The sequence below is a fragment of the Pleurodeles waltl genome, chromosome 8, assembly GCF_031143425.1.
Source record: "Pleurodeles waltl isolate 20211129_DDA chromosome 8, aPleWal1.hap1.20221129, whole genome shotgun sequence".
NCBI classification, from domain to species: Eukaryota; Metazoa; Chordata; class Amphibia; order Caudata; family Salamandridae; genus Pleurodeles; species Pleurodeles waltl.
The window spans coordinates 319,424,732-319,443,770 of NC_090447.1; the positions used below are offsets into that span (position 1 = coordinate 319,424,732).

Sequence of the window (19,039 nt, forward strand, 5' to 3'; positions counted from 1 at the left end):
GTAGCGAGAACGGCCTTCCTTGAGAAAGGTTGCCGCCCGCAGCCCACCATCGAAGATCCGCTGCAGCGTCTCTGGAGATCCTTATCGATTCCTTGAGATCCCCTTTGTGTTGAAACCAATGCCTGCGGAGGCCCCACTGAAGAGCCCTCATGTGCCAGCATGCATGAGTGACCAACAGAATGCAAGAAGCGAACAGACCGAGCAGACGAAGGACCTTGAGAACTGGAATGACCGCTCCATTCTGGAACATCGGAATCAACGCCTGAATGTCCTGAATCCGCTGCAGCGGAGTAAAGGGCCGATTCAATGTTGTGTCGAATACTGCCCCTATGAACAGGAGGCATTGAGAGGGCTCCAGGTGAGATTTGGGCACGTTGACTGAAAAGGCCAGATCGAACAACAACTGGGTTGTCGACTGCAGGTGACGTCGCAGGAGCTCCAGAAACTTGGCTTTGATCAACCAATCATCCCCCTTCTCCTGAGCTCTGCTGCAACCACCGCCATCAACTTCGTGAAGACTCGAGGTGCTGAAGTAAGACCAAACGGAAGGACCGCAAACTGATAGTGTTGCGACCCCACCACAAACTGGAGATAATTCCTGTGCGACTTGAGGATCGGGATATGAAAGTAAGCATCCTGCAAGTCAACAGACACCATCCAATCCCCTACGTTCAACGCCAAAAGAACCTGTGCTAGGGTCAGCATTTTGAACTTTTCCTGCTTGAAGAACCAATTAAAAATTCTCAGTTCCAGGATTGGCCTCAACCGACCGAAGGAACACCTGGAAAAGATCCTGGAGCAGTGCGGGAGGAGCATGAGGCCTGTACCACCAAGCTCTCTGGAGTCGGATGTCTTGACAAGAAAGCTGGATCTCCAGGAGCCACCCGATACCTCCTTGCAACAGACCTATTCACTGCTGTCGAAGTCACAGGCTTCTTCCACACCTCCATTATCGGGTCTACGAGTGCCTCATTAAATGGAAGAAGCGGCTCCGCCACTGCCGAAGAAGGGTGGCGTCGACCCTCGGATTCATGCGACGCCGGATCCATCGGCGCAGTAGGCTTCTGTAGTGTCGATTGAGGTTGTGGCGAACTCGTCGGCGCCGGGGCAGCAGATGTCGTCGGTGTCACAGGCCTTCTAGGTGACACCATCGGTACCGGCGCCGAACCAGCACCTCCTGTAGGAAGGAAAGGCATGAAAGGCGTCGGTGCGCCTGAGGCGACACCGGCGTCGGTTCGGGCATCTCCATTTGCGCCGGTGAAACTGCCGGATCCTGATGAGGATCGACTTCAAAGACAGACAGAGGAGACGTCGGAAAAGTAGGAGTCGTCCGAGGCAGAGGTGTTACCGTTGGGCTAACCTCCCATGTCTTTCGGCGTCGAGCTGATGGCGACCTCGAGCGGGATTGGTCCTTACTCGAACGACGTCGTGATCCATGCCGGCGCCGGGAGTCTCGATGACGCCTGTGCGATTTCGAAGATTTAGAAGAAGACCTACGATGGTAATGTCTTTCCTTCTTCTTCGATTTCGCCAAGAATAACTTGGCCTCACGCTCCTTGAGTGCTTTCGGATTCATACGCTGGCATGAACCACACGCATCGACTTCAGGGTCAGAGCTCAGACACCACAAACAATTTTCATGTAGGTCACCGACATTCGGCCACCACACTCCCTACAGGGTTTAAAACTCGATTTTCGTGGCTGAGAATTGTTAAACTCGAAGTGAAACAGTAGCTCCCTGGAGCTTCGAAGAAAAAAACGTTACTCGAAGGCACGGAAAAAAGGGAACTGACGTCTGCACACCGAAGAGGCCTCTTATTGCCTGGATGATGTCATACGGCGTCGCGTGGGGGTCGGGCAATTGTGACGTCATCGTCGACATGCAGAGCTAGAAGAAAAATATCCGTCAGATGCTGGCACATGGGGGAAAATTCTTTAGATGAGGAATCCACAGGTAGTTGTATCCATCAGAATAACTGTTTAACTCAGTGGTCACCGGTCCAGAGCCCAGAATGTCCCTTTCAGCCTTTTATCCTTCTGAGGTTGATAAAATGAGTACCGGGGGAGTTGGGCAACATTGTAAAGATGTTACCTATCAATAGCACCAATTGATATTTTGTGTATGAGTTTCTATAATTTATAAAGCAATCATGTAAACAATGCTTTTGCTATGCTTTCCAATGCCCCCTGAAGTCAACTGGAATATCAATAACAAAATTGATCTCACTTACCCTGTTATTCATCTCTTCCATCTCCTTAGCCTCCCGTATTCTTTTCTCTTCTAAGAGCTGCTCTTTTTTCTTCTGAAGCCAAGCTCTGAATGCAAGTTCATTCTCTTTTCGTTTTTCTTCTTCTTCTTCTCTTTTGCGCACTTCCATCTTTTGGAAAATCATAAAGATTCACTTTACTAACATTACTCATTATGGCCACGCTGTACACTACAGGAAACATAACATGCAATAGTATTAGTCCACAAACTTGTATACTTACTCAGAAGGCCCTGTTTACGAGTTAGGCGGAATTATATGCGGAGATTCCAAGCAGTCGGAGTCACCATTTCTGGCCAGTATCTCTGCATCAAAATCTGCCTATTTTGAGTTAGGCCACATGGAATGGGGAATAACTATGCAGTCACAGAATTAGCATATGAAATTCCACATGGTAGTCTCTAGTCAGAGCAGCTTAAAGCTCCTATTTGCCAACTGCTGTAAGCAAGCTACACATGGGAGCAATGGCTTTCCTGTGGGGATGAGGGTAACTGAAAGTGTGGGCTGCAATGGAAGAGGAGGCAAAGGAAAATAGTTTTGGCAGGGGAAAGCATTGCATGCTCTCATTTTGCTAAAGAAAAAGGTTTCCTGAAAGAGTGGGGGGGATGGGGGAGAGGGTGGCCAAGCCTGCAACACGGCAGATGCGCTTTGAACTAACTCTGCCGATCTGTTCAACTTATTGATCTGGCTGACTCATCCTATAGAGTTGGCTAGGGGGCACTGCTGAAGACTTTCTGACTGGGCAGAAGTGCTGGAGGAAGCTCTGCATGGCTGAGCAGCCTGTGTGGCGGGTGGGCTGAGCTGCTGTGACTATAAAGCCATAATCGTCACACAGTCTCTGAATTGCGGGAGGCGACTGCCTGTTGCACAAGAAAGGCAAGACCCGCGACTGTGGAGTTCCAGTAGAGTGCTGGAGTGCCTTTGGGTTTCTGCACTCTGAGCTGTAGCCTATGATGGCTCCTTCGGAGAGCGAGATGTGGTGGCACTAACACTGTGGGCCGGCTGACTGGCCTGAGAGGCCGGTGGTGCAGAGGAGAAGGGGTTCTGATGAGGCCTAGCAGCCACTCTCCTGTGGGTCTGCAGTATATTGGCAACATTAGTTTCAGCATGGGGCACAAGGACCACAAGCACACCAGGTGTTAGTGTGGTCACTGGACACCACTTCCAGGCAATGGAGACCGAGGTGGGGTTCCGGGCACGACTGGACACTTCTGGCCCAGCCCCAGCAGAGAAAGGACGAGCCTGCCCACGGCCTGCATTTGGGCCAACGAGAACAAAAGAAATAAAGAAAGTGCGCACCCCTACCGGTCTCCTGTGCCGTCTTTGGTGGGGGGGCAGCGGCTATATGACAAGTGCCAAAGAGGGAGGACTCGCACACCACAACATGATGCCTGATATGATACCCTCTGCCTCTGGCCATTAATGAGACCTCAATCCCTCTAGCCGCGCATCCACACCCAAAGAATTACGCATTGAACACTGCTAGATTTGTCCTGTTTGTCAAACCTCCTGCGTTCATCCCGTGTGTAATCCCCAACACACGCAAGATCTCATGAGATTGCGACATCAGAGGTGGCCATCTTTAAGTCAGGCATAGAAATGAATGAGGTTCCCAGAAACAGTGGCAGCCATTTTTATATCAGGCAAAGCCCAAGAACTACTGCAACAGCCATTTTGAAGTAAGGCAAGCCATAGAAATACCTGCATTGACCATTTGAAAGTCAGGCAAGCCAGAGAAACTACAATAAATATGAGTGCGCAGTGGCCATACAAATGCAGCACATTCATAGGAACAATCGAAGAACACTGCAACAGTACAGCATGGGCCCAGGCGTCACACCACCCACAGACTGCCAAATAAACAGTAACAGTGACAGTTGTTGCATTTCACCTACAAGTAGTCTCACATCACATTCACAAGAGCAGCCTCTCTGATCATGGCTGACAAATGCAATGAAGGCACAATTCCTAGTGCAATGTTCTGCTATTCAAACTCTCTAACTCTCAGATAAAGAGCACTGGCTGGGAGAAATGGATCAGGCGCTTTGAACGATACCTCAGCGCTATTTGCAAAGGCTACATTGATGGACAGGCGAGGGTCCTGTTTCTAAACCAGGTAGGAGATGACGTTGAAGTCCTATTAGTGACGTTCCCATATGAGTCCTCCACCACCACCTACAAAGGTCTAATAAAATGCCAAACAGACAGTTTCGACCTCAGCAAAACGTCAATTTCAAATACTACATGTTCAACTTGGCATGCCAACGAGCAGATGAATCGCTTGATGATTTTGCCACTAGACTGCATAAACTAGTCACTTACTGCCAATTTGAAGAATTCGACAATGTGGCAGCAATCAGGTTGAGCATCATCAAAGAATGTCATTCAACTGGATCGGCATCAAAATACTCAATGAAACATGCACGCTGGACAAAATACTGACCATGCAAGGTCAGAGGCCAGGGCCACATCGCATGGCATTCAGATGGAAAATGGGAGAACACGCACAATGGAACAACCTCACTGAATGGCCGGCAGCCACAACAGACATGACAAACAACAACTACCCATGAAGGAAAAACTAGAACAGACGTGTTATCACTGCAGCCTATAATACCCACATGTCGGTGCCTGCCCACCCATGGGACACAAATGGCAGAAATGTAACTGCAACAACCACTTTGCTTGCGTCTGCCTGGGCGTCCAACTCAAGATGGAGAGAAGGTGACCTGCCCTCAAACAGTCACGCGTATCACATGGAAACGTGCAATCGCAGCTCTTCCACTGACTCCAATGCCACCAATGTACAGGCAGCTAACGAACATCTATATCTCATGAAAGATGCCCCAGCCCAAGAACATATTGAACTAGTGGATGAGTGGCGAATAAAGAAGACTGTAGATCTGCAGGTCGGAAATCACACAACACGCTTTGTACTTGACAGTGGAACCATATGTAACATCATGTGCCTGTCGGAGTATGAAAAAATGAAACCCAGGCCTACGCTGCTGCCTTCCACTCTTCCACTGTTGACGTATTTACATGGGATGCGAAATGCCCCATAGTAATATGGACTGTACAATGCCAGGTCTGTGAGAGAAGAGGTCCATGTCCAACGAGGAGATGTGCCAGTGCTGTGCCTGCTCAGCAATGTCACTGCACAAGTGATATTTCTCAAAGCCATGAAGTATCACATGACTTCGCATCACAACATCTTTTAAGATCCTCAAAGGGCTTGGAAGACTGAAGGACATGCAGGTCACCCTTCACATCAATGAATGAATCAAGCCAGTGGCTCAAAACCAATGCAGAGTTCCTGTGCACCTGCAGCCGCAGGTAAAGAAAGAACTGAAGAGTTTGCTAGCACAGGACATCATCGAGCCCGCAGATGGACCAACCCCCTGGGTGTCCCCCATCGTGGCTGTGCCAAGGCCATCATCCAAATGACATGATCAGCTGCCTCACTGGGGCCTCGGTATTCTCTAAACTTGATCTATTCAAGGGCTACCATCAACTGGAACTAGACCCCCAGTCCCGATACATTACTACATTTTCCACTCACCAAAGTCTAGAAGCATTCATGAAGTCCCCAGTGGGTACTATAATCCTCAGGGGTTATTTTAACTCAGTCATATATTCGCATAAGGATGTGGGTGGCACTGCGAAGTCCAGCAGATCCACCTTCCAGCTTCAATGGTCAAGGTCCCTGCCCCAACATGACACTTGGCATGTAACACACCCGAACTCCGTTCATTTCACACATTACTATCACATGTAGAAATCATCAGGCAGATTAGACTATATCTTAATTCCCTCTACAGACATGGGATGTCTGGTTGAGGCTCAAATACTTTCTCGCTCCTCAATCATTCATTCATTCCTGGATACATTGAGACATCCTGGGGCACCCAGGGATGGACCATGGAGATGGAGTGTTGGTGGTTCTAAATTGTGGACTTTGGGGAACATATTAGGTGTCATATTGTAGACTACTTCGCCTTAAACATGGGCAATGTTTGTTCCCCTAACATGCTCTGAGTGGCGTTCAAGGCTGTTTTTAGGGAGTGAGCTATCTCCTATCAAGTTGCTGCCAAGAAGTGAAGGATTCGCAAGTTAGTGACCCTGAAAACCTAGATAGGGGAGCTAGAGGCTAACTTGTCAGACAAACATGAGGATCAGCTGCAGAGATTTTTGGAGCTGTTACACTTGTCACCTAGACAAAAAACTGCTTGACACTGCAGCATTCGCTGTTTTCCCCACCCAATTCCATATATACAAAGAAGGAAATAAGACCATATAGGTTCTGAATTGGCTAGCCAATAAAGACTTGGGCCTGCAATTTATTCCCTGCCTGACTGATGCCAAGGGAGTAAATATTACAGATCCCTAAGGCAAAGCCCAGGAGTTTGCACAATACTAAGAGTTCCTGTATGCAGCACAGAATTCAGCTAGATGCAGAACACATGAACACTATTATAGAAGACTTACCAATTCAAAACCTTCCCTCCTCGGATTGCCAAAAACTGGACAAACCTCTGAGTGAGGAAGAAATTTGGGAGGACTCAGTGGGCCTTCTACACAATAAAACTCCAGGACCAAATGGATTTCTCTTGGACATCTTTCAGAGATATGCATCTCACCTCACCCCCCAACACTTCAGTATCTTTGATGCGACCCACAGAACTGGGATATTATCACAAGATTTAAAGGGGGGGCAACTATATCTGGCATAAAACAGGGACCGATTCCTATTCAATGCAGATCATATTGACCTATTTCCTTAATGAACCTGGAGGCCAACATACAAGCCAAATTTTGATTTCCCAGGTCGTAAACTTAGATGTTTGGTCTAAGTTTAGACCAAACGTTTATGTTTACATTTGTGAATCTGGCCCTTAATGTTGTGCGGCTGAAATTCGGTTGCAAAAGATTAACATTCAGATTCGGTATTTGGAAGGGATACCCAAAAGACACCTCTTCCAAATACAGGCTGTTTCTGACTGTAAAAATTAATTGTACATATGGCCCCTGGTATCCACATTTCTTGCAATCACGTTACATACAATTGGGTAATCTTTGAACTGTTAACATTACCTTTCTGACTAGACGTAAGCCACCATATATTTCTTCCACTTTTTGTGGCTTTTATATGCTAAGCCCATTCCAGTGGAACACCTTACCATATGTCCTTTGGGTTCAAGCTGTCTACCTCAAAATTGTGTAAAAGGAACATCTAAGAGGACCAAACTGGATAACACCCCTATTTAATGACTGTGTATATTAAGTGCTTTACAACCTAAATAGATCTTTCGCCAGATTTAGTTAGTAATGCCCGGGTATTAAATGTTGCCCTACCCATTATGTACATACATCGGCATATTTCATGTTGACCCATCTGTTAGTTTCACTTTATTGGTAAATTATCTATCAAGCCTTTCCTAAGTAAAATATCTGATGCCAAGTAACAAGCTTAATAAATAAATCAAAATCAATAAAGAATAATCTCCATTGTTTGTAACTTAAGAATGTGCTCAAATATTATTTTCTTTTAATAGTCTAAAAGGGTTTGCAAGATATAAACACCTGAACACATAGCTCTCGCAAGACAGAATTTCCATCATATAGAATTTCCATCATATAGAATTTCCATCATATGGAATATACAAGTGCGATCAGTCATTTGATATAAGTTCACAATCCTGTGGCCATACCATTAGAAACAGTTTGATCCAAATATCTATTAAGTGAACACTCTGTTTCTCTGGAATTCATTAGGCTGATATTATATACTTTTATAATACTGTGTTATAATATAGTGCCAAGAATTACTTCAGTTGAACAGTAAAGTTCAGAAGTTCAAAGCGACAAGTGCCTTTAAAACACTTGCAGAAAAATGCAAACATTAAGACCTACATACAGAAAGGTGTATCTATTCAGTGAGAGATAATCTGACCCTCACTGTTCTGCAATCTCAGTGAAGAAGGAAACCCATAACCCGCGCATTTTCATCAATATACTGACTCACGTGTAATAACACCTTTCCTAGGTGTCAATTGTCTTCATCTCTGTTCCCCACTCTGATCACAAGAGTGTAGGAAGCTGGCCTAGTGTGTGGTGGGTGCCCAAGGACCCAAGGTCCTTATACCAGGTCCAGGTATCCTCTCTTAGTGAAGTCTAGGCAGTGTCTGGAAGCCAGGCTCTCTAGAGGTAGCTGTGGATGACCAGCCAAGGCTTATCTAGGAGACATGCAAAGCTCATGCAATACCACTGTAGTCACACAGCACTTACACACATGAAAGAAAACACTCAGTTGGACAAAAATAAAGGTAGTTTATTTTTGGCACAAATCACCACAAAATACTAGGCTGGTAATTTACCCTTAGGAGGTGAGTAATACACTAAATATATACACTAGTAATCAGAAACAGGCATAGAAAAGGTTAGAAAATAGTGCAAACAGCAATAACTAATATTGTCCCTAGGGGGAGCACAAATTATATACAAAAAAAATTAAATGCGAATAAGGTACCCCTACCTGGGTAAGTAAGTTGTTTAGAGGGGAGCTGGGAGTACTAGAAAACCACAGAGGTAAGTAACGCAGTAACCCCCAGCGACCAGGAATGCAGGAGTAAAACACTGGATTTTCCCCAAACCACCCAAAAGGAGGAAAATAAGAAAAAGAAGACACCCAGACAAGACTGCAAGAAACCCAGCGGTGGATTCCTGAAGAAAGAAGACCTGTGGAGAGAGGGGACCAAGTCCAAAAGTCACAGTGGAGTCCAGGAGGAGTAGGAGCTACTATCCACCCAGCTGTAGTTGCAAGAGTTGGCCGACGGTGATGAGGAATAGGTCAGCACTGCAGCCCTGGATCCGAAGAAGAGTTCCTGAGTGATGCAGATGGTATCCCACCCTGGAAAGAAGATTGCAGATGAGTGTCAGTGTAGGAATTCCACCATCAAGCCTTGGCAAAGGCAAAATCGAAATTAGTGGAAAAGTGGTGCTGGCAGGGACAACCAAGGTCCAGGAGTCACAGGGGACCCTCAGCGTCGCAGAGAGTCCACAGGAGCAGAGGCAGCACCCACAGGAGTCCCACAGGACGGGGACACAGGAGTTGCAGAAGAAGCCCATGCAGCACTGCAAAAGATGATCCCACGCCGCAGGAGAACCACGCAGTAGGATGTGCTTTACAGGATGGAGTGCTGGGGGCTGGAGCTACACCTCGCCTGAAGGTCCCTTGGAGCAGATGCAAACAAGTCTGGGTAACTGCAAGGGAAACAGTGCATGTGGTACTGTCCTGCATAGGGAGGCAAAGAATTACCTCCACCAAAGTTGGACAGCTGGCAGAGAGGACCAAAAGGACTACTCCAGACCACCACCCGTGATGCAGGATCCAAGCAGCTCAAGATGCAAGGAGATCCATGCAGGTGGTCGTCGCTTGCTGTAGGTGCCTGCGGTTTCAGGGAAGTGACTCCTTCACTCCAAAGGAGAGTCCTTCCTCTTCTTGTGCAGGCTGAAGAGTTGCAGTCTTCTGAGGATGCACGGAGGGGGAAATGTTGCAAAGCTGACAGGAGACTTACAAACAAAGCTGCAGAAGAGTCTTCTTCGTTGTAGCAGTGTTTGTCTTCTACTGGAGCGCCCAGTCACGGTTCCAGTGCCCAGAAGTCAAGCAGAAGTTACAGAGAAGTCCTGCTGGAATCTTGCAATCCGAATCTGAGGACCCACCCAAGAGAGAGAGACCCTAAATAGCCCTGAAAGGGGGATTGGTCACCTAACCAGGTAATCACCTATCAGGAGGGGGCTCTGTCGTCACCTGCCTGGCCACTCAGAAGCCCCTACAGTTCCCTGCCAACCTTGGCAACAAGATGGAAGAACCCAGGGACCCTCTGGAGGAGCTCTGGGCACCACCCCTGGGGTGGTGATGGACAAGGGAGTGGTCACTCCCCTTTCCATTGTCCAGTTTCGCACCAGAGCAGGGACTGGGGGTCACTGAACTGGTGTAGACTGGTTTATGCACAGAAGGCACCGAATGTGCCCTTCAAAGCAAACCAGTGGTTCGCGGAGGCTACCCCTCCCAAGCCATTCACACCTATTTCCAAAGGGAGAGGGTGTTCTGCCTTCCTGGGCTTGATCAGATCAAGCAGAAGGAGGGCAGAAACCTGTCTGAGGGGTGGCAGCAGCTGGGCTGCCTGGAAAACCCTTTTTAAGACTGGAGGTAGTAATGGTGGGGGTCTCCAAGGAGCTCCCAGAGTGCATGGAATCATACTCCCAATACTTGCAACATTATTGGGGTGTGATTCCGACATGTTTGATACCAAACATGCCCACATTTGGAGATATCATTATGTAGCAGGACATAGGTAGTGACCTATGCCCAGTACACGCATAAAATGGCATCCCCACACTCACAAAGTCCAGGAAAATTTATCTGGAGTTTGTGGGGGAACCACTGCTAGTGTAGGGGTGCTCTCACACACATGTACCTGCACCCTGCCTTCTGGGCTGAGGGGCCTACCACAGGGGTGACTTATAGTGACCTGGTGTAGTGACTTGTAATGAAAACGGGTGCATGCACCCGTTTCACACAGGCTGCAATGGCAGGCCTGCAGAACCCTTTGCATGGGCTCCCAATGGGTGGCAGAATAACTGCTGCAGCCCATAGTGATCCCCTGGGACCCCAATGCCCTGGGTACCTACGTACCATATACTAGGGACATACATGGGGGGGACCAGTATGCCAACTGTGTGAAGAAAAAGTTACCAGCAACCAAATTTAGAGGAGAGAGCACAGTCACTGGCGTCCTGGTTAGCAGTATCCCACTGAACACAGTCAAACACACTGACAAACGGCCAAAACGTTGGGGTAACCAAGCTAGAAAGAGGCTACTTTTCAACAACAGAGCTATGCTGTCTTTCCAGATTTGGAAATGATTCTTAAGACTGTTAAATAACCTAAATACAGTGCATAATCTGCCCTTGACCATGTTGTCTTATATAGTACTGGGAGACCCACAGTGCTGTTTTGATACAGCTGACTCAACTTGGCCTTCAACCTAACACAAATGTTTTTCCAGTGTTGGGCATTCTATAAACATATGTTCTCACATTCCAAAATTATTTTTACAGCATTGGTAATTCAGGTTGGTTTCAGGGCACCGAAGTATAGTATATTGTAAAATAAGTAAAATAAAGTATTCTTTGAATATGTATTTCCCATAATAAAGTGCACTTTTTCAAAGATTTTCAAAATATCCAGATTTTTTAAATATATTTGCCCATTTCCCTTGTATCCTTATAAACAGATCTTTAGTTGCATAGCCAGAATGCATGGTCTCAGACTCCGTGTAAATTCTCTTCTTTCTACAGAAATCCTTTAATCTAGAATAGTTCATTATTGAGCTGTAAGCACCCTAATTGGTTGAAAACCTACTCAATAACTTCAAGTATTCAAAAGAGGTCAATTTTAGGAGGAGATCAAACTCTGTTTGTATCTTAGTGAATGGTTTTAGTATACCTGGACTTAACAGACCCCTACAGTGGATAACCTCCATTCCTCTCACACCTGACTGAATTGATGGGTTAACCTGCAGTTGTCAATTCAGCTTATGATACTTGGGAATACATTTCAGCAACCACACCAAAGAGCACTTAAACTCCCCTTGACTGAACAGTAGGTGTTCTCATAAAATAAAACTTGCCATAGGGAGTGGTGAGTAGATTTTTCGAGCCCTGCATACAATCACTAAGACCAACTAGAATTACTAAGGAAAGTAACTTTAATAAACTTGTGTATCTGACACCTCCCATTCTAAACAACTGGAAACCCTATACGAAGCAGAATACAATTCAGGTGAATGTGTCAGTGTATGCCACCACCTGTTTTTTAGTAGAAGTGACCCAACTGTGCGTATGATAAAGATCTGTTATCTCGAAATTGAAGATTTGTAGTAAAACCTTTGACCAGTTGAGGCGGCTAGCTGAAAGATTTGATTTTATGTAATGAGTTAACAAGCATTTGTAATGCAATAGGTCTCGCATTTGCTCGACTTAGAGCTAACCGGACTTTTATTGCCACATAAAATGAAAGTTAAAAGTAATACAGTTTTACATAAGCGAACCGATTTAAAGCGCCATGACATGAGCGTGAAGAAGCATCCAAAATGAAACAGGAGTTCGCTCACAGTCAAATGTTTCGGCAAATGTGCAGCGAGATCGTGCTGCTTAAGAAAATAAAAGTAAAAAGTAGTTCAGAAACCAAGCTGAAAACATGGAGCCTCTTATGTTTTCAGTAGTTGGCTGGTGCGCATGAGGAGGGCTAAACACCGGAAAAGGCATGACCTATGCATGCCTTTCGCAAATAAAATCAAGCGATTTTTTAAGAGGCAAGCCTAAAAACCAACTAAACTGATGGGCGTGCGGTGGGCATGGGTAAAAGCTCACAGAGAGATTACAGCACGCTAGAGCACTTGCGAGCTCGACCCTAAAAATGAACAGATTGAAAAATATCTGGTAGGAAAGAAGTGGTTAATGAGATGAATCAGTGGGATGGAATCAACATTTGGTGTGAATTTTCTGTAAAACAGAAGTATATTCTTCACCCCCAATTCCTCTTACTTCAGTCCACTTTTGGTACACCTATTGATTTTTTCTTGATTATTTCTCTCCCCTATTTCTCTTCTAAAGCCAAACTCTGAATGCAATTTCATTCTCTTTTCTTTTTTTTCTCTCCCCTTTATCAGCTTTATTCTTGTCTCCTCCATCAGGGCAAGCACTCATATACTCCTTTTACACCTTTAGCCACATATGCCTTTTCCTATGTCCTTCCCATTTACTGCCTCTCTCTTGTGTTGTGCTCTAATCAGTGCTTTAAATGAGAACAACTACTGTTCAGTCATGGGGAGTTTAAGTGCTCAGGTCATCATTACTGCACTGTGTCATCAATCCTTGCACTCATGCATCCATTCATTCACCACCCACTTTAAAGCACAGACACAAACTCAACAAGCACATACAAGATAAATGAAAGGCTAAAAGTAGAAAAAAGAAATCATGCAGCTGACTAAACATGGCATATGCTTGTATGCTTGCAATAAAAAATAAAATTATACATAGCAGCACATGTTCATCCTGTAATTTTATTGTAGATTGTTCCAATATGGGTGTACGTTTTGAGGAAATGTGGCACACATCTTGGATCAGTAAAACAATGAAACACTATGCACAATATAAATCCAAGATGGGCACTCAGTAAAAATCGCAGCCATTAGGGAATGCTACTGAAAATTTCAGAAGCTGACATTTTCGAATGGTAAAACGATAATTCACTATGGACAGTACCATTTCAAGTTGGCCACTAAGTTTAGAAATGGCAGGTGCATGGGAAGCATTACAGAGAAGAAATAAATGTCAAGCAGCCCGTGGGAACTGTCTGGGGTGCTGCAGAACACTCCAAAATAACAAAAATAAATAAAAAATTATGACCGAAATGTAAGAGAACCTACATAATGAGAACATTGAAAACTAAATGATGACCTTTAAGAGCACTGATTTTCAGATGAATGTTGACATGCAATAGGAAAAATATTGTCACTCACAGAGCAATAGAGCCAATGGCTGAAGTGGGCTACCCCAACTGCCCAAGGCTTTTAGCTGTAATGGGCACAACCAGAATGTGGATGACACTCTAGCAGATCTATGGCAGAACAAAGCTGATCTAAAGGCCCTATTTGTATATAGTTAAGGAATGTCTTTGTTTTAAGGGTCTCTCTGACAACTAAACCTGTCAGGATTACTCAGATGGTCTAGCAAAGATTATGACAGTGCAAATCAAATGGTGTGCAACACCAAAACACTTGACTACTAAGGTAAACTGTGAGATTTCATGACACAAAATATCTATCTACGGGCTTTAACATGATGCAATAACAATCTACTCTTAAAATATATAGGCATTAACATATGCTTTTAATAATGCATGAGTTCATTTAAAGTTTCATAATAAACAGATCAGACCTTTGGCATCTGAAATTTTTTCTCAATGATCCAATTGCTTCTATGGCCCTTAAAACAGACTTCACACCTTAACAAACTCGGGCCTGCCATACTGATAAGCTTTCCCTCAAAGCACCAATAAGGCATACAGTCATAAAATTCTAAACATACGACCAAAATTACAATTGCAAAACAATGTACAACTCATACAGGGCCCTGACAAGGATTATAATAGAGGAAACCTCTACACCCAGGGAAAGACAATCCCTGTTTTCAGGTTTGTATTCAGTGCACTAACAACACCCAACAATGCCCATTATCTTTAACTAAGGCTCCAAGTTTTTCGTTTTTACAGATTTTTGCAGATAAATACAGACAGAAAACAATGTGTTTCCTGTCTGTATTTATTTTTAAAAGCAGAAAAATACTGAAAATTGTGCTTTTTGTGAGAGACCCCCCATGCTGTCTTTCATAAATTGCAGGCAAAACAAGGTGCAGATAGACCGCTTGGGGAGTTAATAAACAGGATGAGATGTCCCTGAATACAGGAATATGTTAACATATATCAGTAGTATACCTCTAATATGCACCTGCAGGTGTAGTGCTTTGTTACATGTGGCTGCTTAATATGCTAAAACCCGAAAGGAACCCATGTATGAGTCCACCTCTACGAATTAAATAAATGTGGAACTATATCATTTTATGACTCCATTTATTCTTAAAATACAAAATGAACATTGTTAAATACTGTTAGAAATTGGGTTTTTGTTTAGCAGAGGTATACACCCTTCTCCAAGTAGGGACCACAATCCTAGTCAGGGTAAGTCACTATACAATCTAAATCCTGTGCTCACCCTCTGGTAACAGGGCACAGAGCAGGCAGGCTTAACTTTGAAGGCAATGTGTAAAGTATTTGTGCAATACCTCATACAGTAACACAGTGAAAACAACACAAAAAGTACTCCAGTCCAGATGAGTCCTTTGGGCAGCCAGACAGTCCCTCTGACAGAGTCCAGTTGTAGTTCCAGAAGTGTCTGATTTTGAAGGATCATAGACCCAGTATATATACCCAAAATGCCTTTGAAGTGAGGGAAATTTCAAAGAGTGGTTTTGGAGTGCATAAGGTCCCCTTTCATCCTGGTCCTGTCTGCCAGGATCCCTGTGGGGGGTGGTCAGTCATTTGTGTGGGGTCAGACCACTGACCATTGAAGTGTAACTGACAGACTGTCCCTCTACCCTTCTTGCCAAGGGAGACCCATTCAGTATGCATATGAATGTAGATGTGACTGATTGTCCTGTGTTTATGGCTGTTTGGGTGGAATGCACAAGGGGAGCTGTCAACCAGCACAGCTCAGATGTGCAATGGAGACAGGCTGTAAAATACAGAAGGCAGAAATGCCCACTTTCTAAAAGTGGCATTCCTAAAATAGTAATATTAAATCCAACTTCACTAGTAAGGAGGATTTTCCATTACCATTCTGGCCATACTAAAAATGACAGGGCTACTACTTTCAGATCAGAATCTAACACTTAAAAGTATATAAGGGCAGTTCTAATGAGAGAAAAAGGCCTCACAGTAGTGAGAAACACATTTGTGAGTTTTTCACTACCAGGACATGCAAAACACATTAGTACATGTCCTGCCTTTCACCTACATAGCACCTTCACCAAATTGCAAATGGGAGGGGAGGAGAGTGGGCTAAAGGGGTGAAAATAAGAGTCAACCATTTAATGAAATTCAGATTTTCTTGGTGTGCACGAGCAAGAGGTGTGTTCTTTGAAAGTAGTGGAGTGCACACTTCCCCACTGAATTTAAACAAGTGAGTCCATCTTGCCTCTTCCCAGAATATGTTTAAAGCAACATTTTTTACACCACAATTGTCACAAAATTTGAAAAAAAGACATGTTTTGAGAGGGCACCTGTTGACTGTCCCAGAACTGTCATGATGTGTCCCTCCGGGAGTGTTGCATTGTCTTTTGTCTCAAGAAAGTTTTGAAAACAAACAGTGGCAAAATGGTGTGCATTTAAGCATAATTAGTCCAAAAATGTCTGAAAAAAGCATATGGTGATACAGGCAGCTCAAACCATGAGTGTGCTTGTTTTTGAGTAAAAACTGAGAACGCCCCAACAATTCTTCACATTTGGACAACTGGAAATTAGGCTGCAGTTTGCTTGACCATGTGCGTACAACATGCTTTTTCAGGAACTATGTCCCTATTTTGAGGAGCCTTATACTTACCACTTACCAGTACATTTTAATATGTCAACGGTTAAGTGGTGCAACAATGTGCTCTTAGAATGTGTTCTTAGAAATTTCAATATGGACTACTATTTATTCATGATTGCAGGTTAGTCTGTAGTTGCACAGCCATCTGTTTTGACCTGGAGCACACTTTTGTTTTGTTGTTCCTCCAGAAGTGAGATGTCTTCTAATGTTAATGTTTCATTTCCTATCATATCCCAAGAAGGTTATGAGTCACAATTAACAAGTTACTTATCTGCGGTAACAAATTATCTGGCAGAGACATATTCTAGTTGCAGATTCCTTACCATAAAATTTCCCCCAAGCATCAGTCTGAATCCGGAGATGTTTCTTCAACCAATAACCTTTTGTGTGCCGTTAGGTGCCATCAGTCGACTCCGTGTCCATAGCCGGACACAACGTTGTGGGTCATATATAGATGCCACCCTGGCTTACTGACTTTAGTTTCTTTTCACAACTTTCCACTCCAGAAGTGCAGAGGCATGAAGAACACTGACTCTGGTGCACCAGAACTAGGGCCCTGAAAGAGAAGTACCTGTCCCTAAAAATCAGTTTGCAGAGCTGGGAGGATGGGTGGGGCGGTAAGGAATCTGCAACTAGAATATGTCTCTACCAGATAATTTGTCACCAAAGGTAAGTAACTTGTTAATTTGATAGAGACTTCTAGTTGGAGATTCCTTACCTTAAAATGGATATTCAAGCAATACCATTTCCGGAGGCGTGTCTGCAAACCAGTACTAGGTATAAAGAGATAAAATGTGGCTTCTAAGAAAGACCCTGCAGCTCATTCACTCTGCGAGCAGAGGTAATAGCCACAAGGAAGACTGCTTTCTGAGTAAGCACGAAAAGTGGACAGTTGTGAAGTGGCTCAAAGGGAGCGCACACTAGATAGGTAAAAACTAAGTTGAAAACACATTGGGGCATTATGAATGGGGAAGGAAGAAAGAGGTGGGAGATTTAAACAAGGTGGGTTGGTCAGGCAATCAGAGGAAAGCCGAGATGGCAGACAAATAACCCTTTAGGGTTCCCAGAGGAGAGTCTTTCTGGGCCAAAGAAAGAATAAACAAAAGAACCTCAGAAAGAGGGGCATAAAGGGGGTCAACGGACTTGTCTGTACACAATGCCACAAACTTGTTCCATCTACAAGTATAAACCATTTTGGTGGAGAGACGCCTGGCTGCCAAGGCTCCGGGTGGAAGATCAAAAGCTATCAACTGCCACTGCTCAATCTCCACGCAAGAAGGCAGAGACTGGACAGATTTGGGTGGAGAACCGTCTCCAGCTGCTGCAACAGAAGATCCTCCCGAAGGGGCAGTCTGAACAGAGGATCGATGTCCATGTTCAATAGCTCAGGATACCATACTCTTTGTGCCCAGCCCGGAACCAAAAGAATGACTTGGGCCCAGTCGTTCTTGGTCTTCTTCAGCACTCTGGGCAGAAGTGGTATTGGCGGAAAGGCATAAAGGAGGCCTGAGTGCCACTCGAGATGAAAAGCGTCGCTGGGTGAGTGCCACCTTGGAAAGTCCAAAGTGCGAAACTGCTAACATTGTGCGTTCTTTGCAGAGGCAAACAGATCTAACCAAGTATTTCCCCACTTCTGAAAGAGACCTTGTGCCACTTCTGGACGGAGACACCATTTGTGATCGACCAGACATTGATGGGTGAGTTAATCTGCTCTGACGTTGAGAGCCCGCCAAATGTTAAATCACCAGGGATATGCCCTGATGTTCCAGCCATGTCCAGAGGTAGAGAGCCTCTTGACAAAGGGACCACAACCCCTCCACAGCCTGCTTGTTGGAGTACCACATGCGGTGGTGTTGTCCGTAAACACCTGCACCACTTTCCCTTTGAGAGAGGGAAGGAATGCCTTCAATGCCAATGTGATCGCCCTGAGCTCCAAAAAGTTTATAAGGAGCTTGGACTCCGCCAGAGACCATACTCCTCTGATCTCTTCCATGTGGCTGTCCTATCCCAGGAGTGATGCATCTGTTACTACAGTCGCATCTGGTTGAGGAAGGGAGAGGGATCTGCCTCTGACCCAATCGTGGTTCAAAAGCCACCACTACAGATCTTGTGCAGTTCCCTCTGAGATCTGTACCATGTCAGAGAGATTCCCTTAAGACTGCGCCCACTGGAACTTTATGCCCCACTGCAGAGCCCGCATATGCCATCTGGCATGTGTCACTAGCCGGGGGCAGGAGGCCCAGCAGCTTCAGAGCCATTCTCACTGAAACTTAGGACAGAGGCTGAAACATCGGTATCATAGTCTGAATATCCTGAACTTGCCACTCAGGAGGATAGGCAAGAAAGTGCACGGTGTACAGAACATCTTTGACGAAAGGGAGTGTCTGAGAGGAAGTCAGGTGTGACTTTGTCACATTCATAGTGAACCCCAGCGAATTCAGGTCCGCCATAGACTGGAGGTGGGAGACGACAGTCTGGGGCAAGTCTGCCTTCAACAGCCAGTCTCTGAGATAGGGGAAGTCTGAAATCCCTAACCTGCGCAGTAGAGCTGCGATC

General features: G+C 45.0%; 1 protein-coding gene across 1 annotated transcript in view; it reads right to left on the reverse strand.

Moving 5' to 3' along the window:
- The window catches only part of CCDC181 (coiled-coil domain containing 181), a 277,488-nt gene that overhangs the window by 64,879 nt on the left and 193,570 nt on the right, over positions 1 to 19,039 (reverse strand). The window contains exon 4 of the mRNA XM_069204169.1: positions 2,232 to 2,378. Within this exon, the coding sequence (XP_069060270.1) occupies positions 2,232 to 2,378 (147 nt within the window). The remainder of the gene's footprint in view (positions 1 to 2,231; positions 2,379 to 19,039) is intronic.